The sequence below is a fragment of the Aptenodytes forsteri genome, unplaced genomic scaffold, assembly GCF_000699145.1.
Source record: "Aptenodytes forsteri isolate BGI_AS27 unplaced genomic scaffold, ASM69914v1 Scaffold15, whole genome shotgun sequence".
Lineage (NCBI taxonomy): Eukaryota > Metazoa > Chordata > Aves > Sphenisciformes > Spheniscidae > Aptenodytes > Aptenodytes forsteri.
In genome coordinates, this window is record NW_008795129.1 from 11,495,956 (window position 1) to 11,509,413 (window position 13,458).

The window sequence follows — 13,458 nt, forward strand, 5'->3', positions numbered from 1 at the left end:
ATGTTTTCTAGTCTGCCATAGAGACTTCTAGGAAGACCAGGTTGGACAAGACCTTGAAGGAGAAATGCTTTAATCTCAAAAGTAAATTCCTGTAGTTCTCTTGTATCTGACAGAAAGGTGCAGATAAAGATCTCGTGTGTTTAACGCAAAAGGGTGTTCTTCCTGCAGTAGTTTTCCTGAGCAAAAGTCAAAGCAGTGTGTAAGAAGGGCGAAGGATGCTAGCATGCAATCTTCTGTTACACAGAGGATGTGAGTTTTTTGTCAACTGTGTAGAAAGCTGATGCCTTTCAAACCTTCATGTTAGATGCTCTTAATACCTTCAGCTGCTTTTCAACCTCTCCTCTGTCTAGCAGCTGCATGTTAAAGAGCAGATGAAATCGTTTCCAGGATGGCAGGTCCTAATCTCAGTAACAGTTCCTATCCATTATAGGGTATGAAGTGAAATGATCTGTGAGTGGGTTTATCTCAGATCCCACGTAGCATTTTTTCTCAGCAGCAGCAAGAAAGGGAAATTATCAGGCAGTGAGGAGAAGCTGTTTATTTTTAACTTACCCTTTCTTTTTAAGTTCTAGTTCATAATTAAAGGAGATAAGGAGTGGAAGCCAATGAAAATACATAGCTAAATGGATAAGCTGATCTCAAGTCCACTGCAGAGGTTACGATAAGTAGTGGGTAACACAGTAGAGACTTTGGGGCCTCTTGTTCCTTCCCTGTCCTCCTCCTAGAGTATCAAACTGAGTTCTTAGCTGCCTTTCAAAGGTGACACAGGAGGGCTAATTTAAAGGATACTGCTTACAGAGCTCGCTGCTGCCCTTGGAGTTTACTCCTTCTCACAGTGGTTTGACGATGCCCCTGTTGAGTATCTGAAGAGATCTGTACTCAGAGCTAGCAAGGAGGAATCCTGCTTCTTTGTGGAGAGGTGTGTACATGGGCACACCCATATGGCACTACACATGGCTGTGCACATGGGGGCACAGGGGAGTGAAGAGGGGCCCAAGGGAAGGCTCCTGGGGAAGTGGGGTAGCCCTGGGTAAAATGCCTCCGCTCTGAGTTACTGCTGGAGAAGCATGTTCTACTCCTCACCTTTCAAACAGGGTTTCTCTCCTGCAGTTTGTTAATCTTGGTCAACTTGGCTTCCTCAGATTGACAGGAGGATAGCCCTCTGATTCATGCAAGCTGCTAGATTCTTTATTGCTCAGAAGAAGGCGCATTATGCTATTACTCTCCATCCCTAGTGGCTAGTTGCATCCCAGACTAAATTATTCCTGTACCCAGGCGGCTTTCTTTCATCGTTGCTCTTGTCTCTGTGATACTTCTCACAGCTTCTGCACACAGGAACAAGAGGGCCAGACTGAATTTGGAGATGGCTGTCATTGCAGGGGGTTCTTCCTCTCTGCCAGTGGAGCTGACAAGCAACGTTAGAAAATGAGTCCTGGAGAGGAGGCTGCGTGCTTTTGCAGCAGCAGAACGCTGACGGGCTGTTTGTAAATAACCTTGCAAAATACTGATTGCTACCCCTAGCTTGCCTCTGCAATGCTGGAGGACAGCTGAGCTGCAAAGAGACTCTGCTGTGTGACCATCTCACCTGGGAACCACTTCTAGGACCCTTTTTTACTGTCAGTCCTCATTGGGATCATGCCCTGTGGCTTCTGCCACCTCAGGCCCTAGCCTGCTTCTAAGTGTTTGCATGAGTGTCTCTGTGTACCCCTGCCACATGCAAAGTTTTGGGGAAAACAAGACAGGGAAATAAGTTTTTGAAGGGAGCCCTAAGCAAGTCTAGGATTCCTCGAGTAAAGGATATAAGGACACGATTCAGTCCTGTAAAGGGCAGGAGCTGACAGCTGCCTAAAAGGGCAATTGAGGGTAGCGTTTACATTATTGGGAGGACAAGAGGAGAAGTAGAAGGGTTCCTTATTGTTCTGCTCACTGTTGTCCTACACCCTCTGCAATGCTTTTCTTAGGATCTCTCCTGAATTGTGAATGCCTTGGGGTAGAGTCCTCTTCCTTTGCACCTTGTACTATGTAGTCCTCCTGGCTGAGGCTTTTCATGAGCAGAGGCTACCGTAATGCAAACCTCAGATGTTGATATTTTGTCCGTGCTTCTGTTTAGCTCTCAGATCAAGTGGTAACAGCCTAAGAAAGAAGTTCATGTGTTTAAGAGAATTGTTTCAAGCATATGTTTTGCCCAGGAGTGCTGAGCTATATGGTTCCTGGTAGGAAGATTATCGTTACTTACCATCTCACAAATGCTTTGAGGAATGTGTCTGTCCATGCAATGCTTTGAAGCTAAAAAGCATTGTGGGAGTCCCTCTTGGTGTTCCCTAGTTAGGAAAATGAATAGTTCAATAGGATGGAGATGCGTAACTATGAATTTACGAGTATAGCCCAGTGCTGGGAGCAGAGTAAGGCAGTAATATAAGCTGGAGTGCTTTGGTTGCGGGGAAGGCAGATAATAAAGTATCTCCAGGGCAGGAAGACCTGGATTCCTGTCTCCATCTGTTTCCAAACCAGAGTCCGTACCAGAGTTGGTCTTCTCTTAGTGCCTGTCAGAAGTTTGTTCCCATCAGGAGAGAAGCGCAGTGCTCTGTATGGAAGCTGACCTGAGCAGCTGCAGAAGCTGGTGGTTTAGCAGATTGTGAATGGTGATTAGCAAGCCAGGAGGGAGGTGTGCTGGCAAAACCAGCATTGGGAGGACCATAGGGTCAGGCAAACCTGTGTTTGCATAGTGCCTACTGTGTTACATTTGTGTGTACACATGGTAATTAGCTGCTTAATTTAATGAGATCATGTCTACTTCTCCTGGTGACATAATAGTATTTGGAAAACTGCTGCTGTCATAGGCTCATCCACTCTTCCCATGAATGAAGAAGTTCTGTAAATTTGAGGGCTGTTCCTTACTGGCATTAGGAAGACTTTAGTGCCCACCTCCATGTTGTTAGTCATGAGCCAAATATTGGCTGTTAAGGCCATGTATGTTGCAAAAACAGGTGCCAGAGCTGTGATCTCTCTCAGCCTTGTTCCTCCTATGCTGAGGCATCCATGGATGCTGACTCCTCTGCTGTATTTGGCTGTCTCTGGCAGGTTTTGGAAGTGGTACGGTCCAACTACGACACACTGACCCTGAAACTGCAGGACGGACTGGACCAGTATGAGCGCTACTCAGAGCAGCATAAAGAGGCTGCCTTCTTCAAAGAGCTGGTAAGCTGCCTTGATTCTGCAGAATCAACAATGCTTTTCCAAAGCTTTTGCTTACGGCCTGGGCAGTGGCATTTGGGGTATAGCTGAGCAGCCCTGTTACTCCATTGGGCTGCCTCCAAAGATGGGGCAGGAATAGGATCTGAAGAGACACTGCATGTCTCAACTGATATGAAAGCTCCCTGGAGCTCCCTGTCCTGCAATACATGGCTGGGAAGGAACCACCAGACTGCTCAGGCCAGCAACCAGTCAGTCATTCTCTGTCCCTTCTGCCATGGGGATCCACTGTGCTTTGTGGTGGTAAATTTGCATGGTGGAGAAGCTGACTGCTCCCACCTTGGGTTTATCACGCAGAACAACTTAGCCTTTTTGCTGTTGTTAAGGGGACCACAAAGTATGGGACTGAGCAGAATATGTGATACTGGTGAAACACGTGCCTGCTCGTTGCTTTCCTCCATCACTCACAAAATAGGATTCTCAAGCAAAGAAAGCAAAGGCATTTCCTAGAAATGTCTACTTCTGCCAGAGGAGAAGACTAATGGTAGGAAGCTCCACAAAAATAATGTAGCGAAGACAAAACTGAGTCCAAATAATTTGGGTTGGTAGTTATATTCTTCAGCAGGCCAACTTGCTCACCCTGCTCCAGAGAGCCCTGCTGCAACATTTTCTTGTCCGACGGCTGCATCACCAGGGAGGCAATGTTTTTGTAGTGGCTGGTATCTGAGGGGAGCCTGTTTTTCCTCACTTTTCAATCATTGCCGCTTCAGGGAAGGGAGAGATCTCTAACTCTGGCAGCTTTCTCCACCAGTTTGAGAGCTGATTCTCTCTCCCAGCTCTGTCCTTGCTGATTGATGAGTAATTGATGCCTGCCCACTCCGTCACGAGTCTGCATGAGTTTGGGAATGTTATACCTCCCTCTGTCTACGCTGCTCCAGAGCAAGCACACCTGAATTGGTTTTGCTTCCTTCTACAGAATGCTTTTTAATGTTTTTGGGTCATTCCAGCACTGCCATTGGGTAGCATACGGGCAAAACCACTTGCAATCACTTTCATGCCGTTTTTCTGTGCTCTTTTGTGCCTGTTTTTGTCTCTCTGGCCTGCTGTTTGATACCATATCTGGAATACATGAAAAGAAATTTGGCCATAGCCTTCCTGTGACACGGGCTTCTCCTATTACTGTACCCTGGAAATAAGATGCATTCATGTTTCTGTTGTCATCTGTTCTGTCCCAAGGGCTCCTGCCCTCCTCAGCCAGCATCTCCTTCCCCAGCCTCTTGGCCACATGACTGCTTCCTGCATGCCCCACTTTCCACTTGGCCTGGCAGAAGCTTAGGCTGATCATGCCAATTGATTAAAATGACATTCTCAGTCCTAAGATCATCACAGTTACAAAACACTTCAGCTAAAATTATATTCTTCCTAGCCTGATTTTTTTTTTTCCAAAATCCCAATTTTGTATCATTTAAGTATCTGTTTAGCATAAACCAGTCCCTCCTCAACTCCCTTGTGAAAATTGCCCGTCCAGGTACCCCTGGGACCCTCTTCTCAAGAGCATATGAAAGCCTGAATAATTACTGTCTAAATGTGCTGATTTGACCCAGTTGTGAATCTGTTTAATCCACATTTCTCTAGATGCCCTGAGAATTGGGACCCTATTAAATGTTCTTTACTCACAGCTACAGAAAATCCCCTGCATTCCATTAAGCCGTTCCCTCAACACAGTGGGAAATCAACCTGATATGTTATGATTTGTCTTCAGCAAACCCAGCTGGCCTCCCATCCTCCACACTGTTTTTTCCTCTAGGTGCACAGTAACTGATGGCTTTATTAATTGTTTGAACAGCTCATCAAAAAGGCCCTAGTCAGCCCTGTCCTCCCCATATCCTCTTCAAACCAGGTACTTGGCTTCCTTTTTGCGAGGCTTCTGAGTCTTTACTTTGGCTTCCGTTGCTGGTCTGACGTTGGATAATATCCCCCTACCCAATGCATTGCGTTTAACTGATGAGGTTTGCAGGATTTCATGGAGAGGGAAGAGTGAAGTTGCTGCAATTTTCTTCGTGAGCTCTGCCCAAGGAGCGGGGCTGGTGGTGAACGACAGGTTTCCAGTGTGGTTTCCAAACTCATGCTGGTCTCATCAGGTCTTCCTGAACAGGATCTGTTTGCAAATAATTCTTTCCAGATTCCGCCTGGTTTTCTTATCTCTATCTGTGTGACTGCATTAAAGCAAATCCTTCTTGGTGGGGAATGACACGCGGGAGCCATTTTCCTTTTCGGCTGCCTTTTCATCTCTCTGTGCTCCCATTAAGTGGGTGAGCAGAAACTTCCCCAAGCCATTCTCTTGGCTCCTTTATGCTTAGAAATCTTGTTCTCACTCCTTTGACATGCTTTGCTAATGCACTGCTTCACTTCTCTGGCTTTGCCTCAGTGCTGCTCTTTCTTGCTAATCCCAAAGAAAAATCTGCTTTCTTCTCCCATTCCCTTTTCAAAGAAGCTTTCAAAGGCCTGCGATACTGCAGCCACATTGTGGTGGAAGGTGATGTGCAGAGTGTTTTATCAACTGGGTTTTCTGGCCTGTTGTGCTGCCTTTGAGGGGCTAAAGGAAGGAAGTTAGGAAGTTTTCTAGCACTTTTTATTTCTTTTCCTTTGAACCCTCAGGGATGTCATTTGAGGTCTGTGCTGCTTTGATAGAATGAATGGTTTGGATGTGAGCTTTTGGACCCTTGTGTTGCAGCTGGAGGAATGTGTGGAAAGAGATTCAGCATCTTTGCAAAACATTAACTGTCTTTGCAGTTGGATAGGTTTCAGCAGAGTCTCAAAACAGTCTGATTAGGGATTGATTTCTGCAGGGGAAATTACACTAATTTGACTTTTAATTAGATGTAGTAGTCAGTGTAAACCTTCCTCCCATTGTAAAATTTCTTAAGAGGTGCTTGTTGATTTGAAACAGGTTTAATCGATGGGACTTGCTGTGAAATAGGAGTGTCTGTACAGTGTTGCACATGTCCAGCTATAATGGGACAAAACTAGAGCTGAATACTGTTTTCCTCACATGGTTAATGCCACTGCTTCATCCATTCTTTCATTTGCTCATTGTTCTCCAGGTGATGTCAGCATTTCATGCATTTCCCGTTTCTTCAAAGTCTGTGGGTTAAATGTGATCCAAGCTGCTAATAGGGAGAAAACAATTTTAAAAGCTCTTCTGGCCCGAGTGTGCTCCAGCATGCTCCATACAGAAGCAAGAGAGGACACGTGCTCTGCTTTTACTTCCTTGCAGAATGAATGTTAAAGCTCTGAGCTTACTTTCTGAGGCTCGTTTTGGCCCCTTGTGTAAGCCACTCTAGAGAGTTCTGGTAGCTTCCAGGCTGGCAGCCAGGCCTGGGCTGCCTGCTGCACCATGAGCTAGGAGGAGTCCTGAGGTGTAGCCTCGTGGATGGAGCAGCTCAGCCAGACTGCAGGAAGCTTCTGAAGATTATCCTTGTTACAGGCTGACACCTCCCTGTGTCACTGTCTGGTCTTCCAACCCCAAAAGGGAGATGAGCTCTGGCTCCCTGTGCTGAGCCCTGATACTGGAGATAACTTGATTTAACTCTAATTTGAGCTATTCTTACCTTTTAAGCTGGTTGGCTCAGAGCTGCCCGCTTTCTCACAGCAGAAGAAACGCTGGGCAGAGATTTGTAGAAACGTCACAGTCATCTTGTGTGTTGTTATCAAGCCCATTCCTCTCCCCAACTTGTGTTAAAGCAGATCTAAGTCCATCTAGACTGCTCTTGTCCAAAGTTTGTGTCTAAGCTCCTCTTGAAACCTGAAGCTGTCTTTAAGTGAAAACAGCTCCACTTTGGCCCCAGGTGATCTACTCCACTGCCTCAGAACCCATAGGTTTAAAAGTATTTCCTCTTTTCCAGTGTAAATCTTCTTTGTCTTAAATTAAGCTGAGTATTTCTCGCCCCATCTCTGGGGAGCCAGAGAAATATTACTCACTGTTCTTTTTCTGACCTCATTTTACATATTGGAGAGTGTTTGCTCTATTCCTCCTAAACCTTCTCTTTGCAAACTAAACAGGCTTAATTTCTTGTGCTCTACCCCATAGGTACAATTTCTGCTAAGCTCTGTGTTCTCATCATGTGCCACTCCAGCCTCCCTTTCTGGGCTTGTAGAGACTGCTGCTGCACCCTTCTCAGAGACTTTGATGTATATACAAGTTGGGCATCTTCTACTGCTGGTGTCTGGCCCCTGGCAGCAGTTCCTGAGGCCAGGAGCTCATTTCTGCTCGTTCTTTCTGTTGCTGGGACCCATAGAAATGCTTGTAGTCATAATAAGGACCCTGGCTTACACTACGTGTAGCATCTGCCCCTTTTTTGCAGGCAGCACATTCCCCAGGGCAGAGGACTCTCCACATCTGTTTAGCCATGTTGTTCCCCTCTTGTCAGAACTGACTGGATCCCTGAGGAGGGAGCACTCGGTGGGACTGGGACCAAATCATGTCAGTGGGGCTCCCGTCTCCTCTCCTGGCAGGGAGACAGCCCAGTGCAAACCAGTGTTCTGGAGACCACTTGCAGTGGCACTTGGCATAGGCTATAACCTGTGGTTATCTTACAAGACATGATCCCAAACTATTTCAGTATGGAGTAAGTCAAAAGACACCCAGAGAAGAGAGGTGGGGGGGTGCTCCAAGGGAACGAAGACGCATGGGGTCTCTGCCAAGCATCCTGATGAAGGAGAGTTTGTGGTTTCTGCAGATGCCATAAAACTTAAATATTCTGACTTTAAGTGTGGACATCTTTGCTAGCTTGCTCGGGTTGTTAGGGTCTGTGCAATGGGGCTCACTGGGGTTCACTTCACAGCTTTCCCTCTTAACCTTCCATGTTTTGATTTGCTTCCCACTCTTACGCATTCTGCCTTTTTGGGAGCTTTCTGCCCTTCCCCTCTTTTTTTCTCACCAGGGCAGCAAGTGGGACCCTCAGCAGTATAAATACTGCTAACTTGCTCTTCCAGCCCCCAGTGTTGGATTCCTCGTTCTGCTTCTATATAATTCATCCCCCAGTGCTTTTAAAAAGCACAAAACGCTAACCAGGTCAGCAACAACCTTCTTATCACAGGCTCCGAGTCTCTGGGAACTGTAATCCCGTTGTTTGGATGAGCTTGTGTCAGTTTTGCTTTCTGTCACTGCTGCACAGTCGCTGACACAGATGATGTTTGACTTTGTTTTCTCGTTGCCGAGTGCAGCTGAGACTGAGCCCAGTCTGGGGCCTGCGTGTTCGGCCAGCGAGTCTGCAGGCAGGAAGGGGGAAGGGAAGCTGCTGTGCGACAGGGTTGCCCAGCTCTTCTTCGCAGTCTCTGTGGGTGACCAGAAGTCTGGGCATCGTTAAGGGATAAAGGTGTCTCTTCTTCAGAGACAGCTAGTGAGCCAGCTTCAAGTGTAAGGCACTCAGCACAGAATGCACACAGCTGGCTCTGAACCCATGGTTTTCTGCCAGCTTGGGTGATAATTTGTGTTTACAGCACAGTAGCGTGGCCTCTGTCCTTTCCTTGACTCCGTATCTTTGGCTCTGCAGGTTCTGGAGCAGGACAGAGGCCATGGCGCTGCATTCATCCAGGAGAATGCTGGCTGGCACTCCAGCGGGCGCTGATAGAAAATGCTCTTCCAGCTGCAACCTGGAAGTGCTCACTTTCCCCATCACTTTGCCCCAGAGCAGGAAACAAACCATAGCTCATGCATCCAAACAGAGCATCCTCTCCCATCCCTGTCTCCTGTGGAATTTACTCTCCTTGCTGGGATGTCACTATGGACATTCCTGTTATTCCAGGGAGCAGCTATCCGCAGGGATTTCTTGCTAAGCTGGAGTCTCAGTGAGAGCTGACTGCAGCAAGTTCTCTGGGCCTATAACAGCATGCAAAATGGTTTCATGCTGAACCTGGAGATCAGCAGTGTCAAAGCTACCATGCTCACGGGGAGCCAGGAAGAGTCCGTTGGCTAAAACATCTTGTTTTATCTCTGTCAGGTTCGGTCCATCAGCATCAACGTGAGGAAGAACCTTGCTTTCAACACTCTGAGCCAGGAACTGCTGCTGAAGGAATTCTCTACGATCTCTTGAAGCAGGGACGCAGCCGCTGCGCAGGGCTGACCAGAGACGGGCCTGTCTGGGCAGGGACACTACAGATCTGCAGCCGGTTGTCCCTTGCCTTCCTCCTGCAGAAGGGACTGCATTTCTTCTAGGGGAGAGCCTTGCTGCTGTGTGTTTGATCCCAAAGGCATGTGTTTCAACAGGACTGGGGCTGAGGAGAGATGATCGGCATGTTGAGGAGGAGGAGGAAGCAATTTTGTAAGGTGCCATGGGGGTGGGCAGCTGTTCCTGTGACATAGCAATGGGAGATTCCCTCCACAGCCTCAGGGAAGATGCACTGGAAACCTTTGTAGCAGAGCTGGGGAGAGCTCACAACCAAAATAATAAAACCAGTCCAGCTGTGTGAGACAGTTCTGGGTTGAGATCGCTCACCTGCTCTACGGGGAAAGCTCTCTGATCCCAGGTGAGGGCTGTTCTTTTCTGTCAGCCTGGATCAACCTGCCCTCCCACAATGTAGATCAAATCCACTGCCATCCCATTGGGAATTACTTTGGGGTGTAAAACAGTTTCCCCAAGGAGCAGGCCCTGCTCACTGCTGGCTCCTGATGTCAGAAGGTGTCACTTGAACCAAGCCGTTGGATTACTGGAGAAGGAGAAATTTTGCCTCCAAGGCTGTTGGCTTACAGGGTCCAGTCTGAGCCAGTATGCAAGAATATGGGTCATCAGACAGAGCACTTCGTAACTGGAGACCAGCTCTGCTTGGGGTCACTGTTGCTTCCAGTAGCCCAGCTTGTCTCTGCTGTTTCTAAGGTTGAGGGACATTTTTAGATATTCCATTTTCATGGGGCAGAGGACAAGCTGACTCCTTCCCCCCACTCCCCTTATTGCCCATCAGAGACTGCATTGCGACAATCCTCCTCTTCCTCACAGGAACGTCTGCCTTGCACATGTTTGCAAGTGCCTGGTGACCTTCATGAACTAAGAAGTCCCTGGTTTTTCCCTTGTGTGTAGCACGCAGTTAAAATGCAGCTGGAGAAGTAGTTACTTCACTTTCTCGCCTGCCCTCCTGTCTTCACCAAGCGACTTGCAGCAACAGTCTGCTGAGAACTTCCTAAGGAAGAGCTCTGGGATGATGCTCTGGGGCACAGGCAGACCTTTCTGCTCCAGAGCCAGTGTTTCAGAGGTGCCCAGGTCCGGCGGAGCCTGTTCCGAGTGCTGTGTCAGGCTGCCAACTCAGGAATACGCAGCATAAACACCCGTTCCCTGCTCATGCATTTTCAGCTCCCGGCAGTGATGTTAGGATCTGGCCTGACTTGGTGGACTGAAGTAGAGAAGTTATTTACATCCCAGATCCACTTGTTTTTTTTTCTCTAGAAAACAGTTTTTTAAAAAAAAGTGCCTAGTCCTGCTCTTAGCCTCGTAGGTTAGTGTGAGTGATGTGAATGTCATGCTCATTTTCAGCCATTTTTAGGCAAGGCTTATTCATGCTAGCGTGTGTTAATTGTGTTAATGTTTCCTCTTTACCTGCCACGAGCATGGGAAGCTGAAAGCTGTGTCCTTGGCCACCCGCTGATGAAGACCGTATATTTCCCTTGGGAGCACCGGCTTCTCCCAACAGAAGATACTTTGCCTCAGCACAGAATTGTCTGGCTTTTTTCAGCTAAGCCAGGCGCTTATTTGCTTTTCTGCCATGCAGGCGCGTGGAAATGTGTACATGTCAGGGGGATGGTGCTTGGGAGAGCAAGCAGGCACCCTAAAATCACTCTGCTTGAGAACAGGCTGGGGCATGTAGAAGGAGGCCATTTCTCCAGTGAAAAATGAGTAAAAATGGTTTGCAGCACATGGCACTTGTCTGTATGGGTCGGGAGGTCTTGCTAGACCATCTCGCCTCTGAGGGGGGGAGTTTCTTCCCGAAGGGGGCTTGAGTTGCTTCCGAGGTGCAGCCTCAGCATCGCTGCTGTTGGAACATTGAGTCACCCAGCTGTCCACATGCCTCCTTTTCTCCGATCCCGCTTAGCCTGAGACTAGACAGATAGGTGAGAGAGTTGGGGATGAGTCTGCCTCTGCCGCGGCAACCTCTGGGATTTTCAGCTTTTCAACTCTGGGCTCAGCTATCGAAGGTCTCCTCTCCCCCATGGTGCTCCCTTGCTGGGATGAACTGAGAAGCCCAGGCTGTGCCTGGGAGCAGCTCCTGAGGTCAGCTGTCATCCAAGGCTGAGCTGGGGAAGACTGTCACACACGTCCTCTTGTCACGCTGTCGCCGAACCAAGCACTGTAAATGGGTGTACATACAAACCTAGAGCTCAATAAATAGCAGAGCCCTGCCTGTCCAGCGTGTGCAGTGTTTGTCCTTCACAGAGGGGAGAGTGGGGTAGTTATGGGGGTGACCCTGTCACTGTTTGGTGGCATGCTGGCTGCAGCAGGGGAGTCGCTTGCCCTTGGGCTCTTCCTGCCTGTGCAGAGGGAGGTTGCGGTGCCGCTCAGCGGTGCCTCCTACTTGGTCCAGGCTGCAGGTACCAGCCAGTAGTGAACAGCCCTCTGCCTCTTACGTGCCCCCGTAAGGAAAACACAGGCAAGGCTGAGAGTCCAGGGATGTGAGCGAGGGATGCAGAGATCTACCTGTGCACGGTATGATGCTCTCTCTGCTGTTGGTGTCGGCAAACTCCTGCTCACAGATTCCGCTGCAGATTTGCCTGTTTTGTTAAACACCGTACTACTACTTGTGTTTTGAGGCCAGTTTGAACTGAGCAGAAAGTCATTTAACTCTAACATTCAGCCTCAGGACGTGGCTGATGGCCCCAAACTTTCCCGTATCTGATCTGAGCAGTTGAGTGTATTTTATTATATCTAATTCATAACCCAGTCTATTATTGGAAGAGCTGGTTTTGAGGCTTGGGGAGTGTGGGGAGAAATCAGATTGCTGCCTTTAAATTAGGCAGCCGCTGCAGGGAGACAAATATTTTACAAAATAATGACCAAATTCTGGAGGACAAAAATTGAGTTTGAGCTAAACTTCGGAGGGAGTTATTAAAAATTGATTTAGTTAGTGCCACTGTGATTTTTGGTATCGTCTCTTCTTCCCTAGCTCTTATAGGTCCTATTTTTCATGCAGACTCGAGAGAGAGGCAGCTCCTCAGGAGCTGAGTCTCCCCTGCTCAGGCTGCAGGTTGTCAGAGGAGGCACTGTGCCTTGGGCACAGGGTACCGATGGGAGGCTGGTGCGGAGTGTCAGCTCCATCTGATGATTTGGCTGCTCTTTGGGAGTGTCAGGAGCGGGTAGTGCCATGTACTTGGCTCTTGGCACTCGCAAGCAGCTCTCCATCTCGGTGTCAGCACTGATGCCTCGTGGATATTTATTCTCATCTCTCTTTTCTGGGCTCTGTTTTCTTGTTTGGTACTTGTTGGGATGAGCAGGGGCCACATCCTGGCTGTGCTGAGCAGGGTCGTACTAGACAAAGGTTTGTCCCCGTGGCGGTGATGGGGATTTTTTGGCAGATGAGCCGTTGCAGTCACCTGAAAGGAAAGGGGTAAAGCCCAGCTTTGGGAGCTGCAGGCATCCAAAGGGGCCAGGATAAGATGGGCTTTTCCCCTAGTGGAAACTAATTAATGCCTTTGCTGATGCTTTCACGGGGAGGGCAGACACAAAAGTAAATCATGAATGCAAGTCTGAGCTGGGAGGCTGGAGAAGGGCTGTTGCAAGGCCTGTGGGACCTGGCCTTCCCTCAGGCTGCTGGGACTCCTTTGTGCCGGTCAGAGCCCTGGTTCTCCCCACTGCAGCACGGTTTGCATGAGCTCAGGGGGACACTGATCAAGCAGAGGGGTGACCCCAAATAAATGGGACAGGCAGCACCCTTGGGGGAGCAGCACTGGATGCTTGCCTCACTCCTGTTGTCTTTTTAAAGCATCTTTAGGCCACCCTTGGCAGGCGCTCAGCGGTGCAGACCTCAGATCTGATCCGGAATGGCTGCCACCTCTCAGGGATGTTGACTGACTGCAAAGGGAGATGCTCAGGACAGGGCTCCCCCCAGCCTCTGCCCTACAGCTGCCCACACATTACTCGGGACCAGCAGCTTGTGCACACACAAGCCCCTTCCTCTCCTTGCCAGAACGGGGCTCCCCTGCAGCCCCCGTCATCTCAGCGCGTCCCAGAGGGCCGGGACAAGCGTAGGGTCCTGTCCCCTGCGGAAGCAGCCGCTGCAGCC

The 13,458-nt window shown here is 48.7% G+C and overlaps 1 protein-coding gene across 1 annotated transcript in view; it reads left to right on the top strand.

The window, feature by feature from the left end:
• Positions 1-9,660, top strand: part of CUNH10orf76 (chromosome unknown C10orf76 homolog) — a 131,557-nt gene extending 121,897 nt beyond the window's left edge. Inside the window, exons 25-26 of the mRNA XM_009277807.2 lie at positions 3,082-3,198; positions 9,195-9,660. Of these exons, the coding sequence (XP_009276082.1) occupies positions 3,082-3,198; positions 9,195-9,287 (210 nt within the window). The 3' untranslated portion in view covers positions 9,288-9,660. The remainder of the gene's footprint in view (positions 1-3,081; positions 3,199-9,194) is intronic.
• Positions 9,661-13,458: the final 3,798 nt, after the last annotated feature.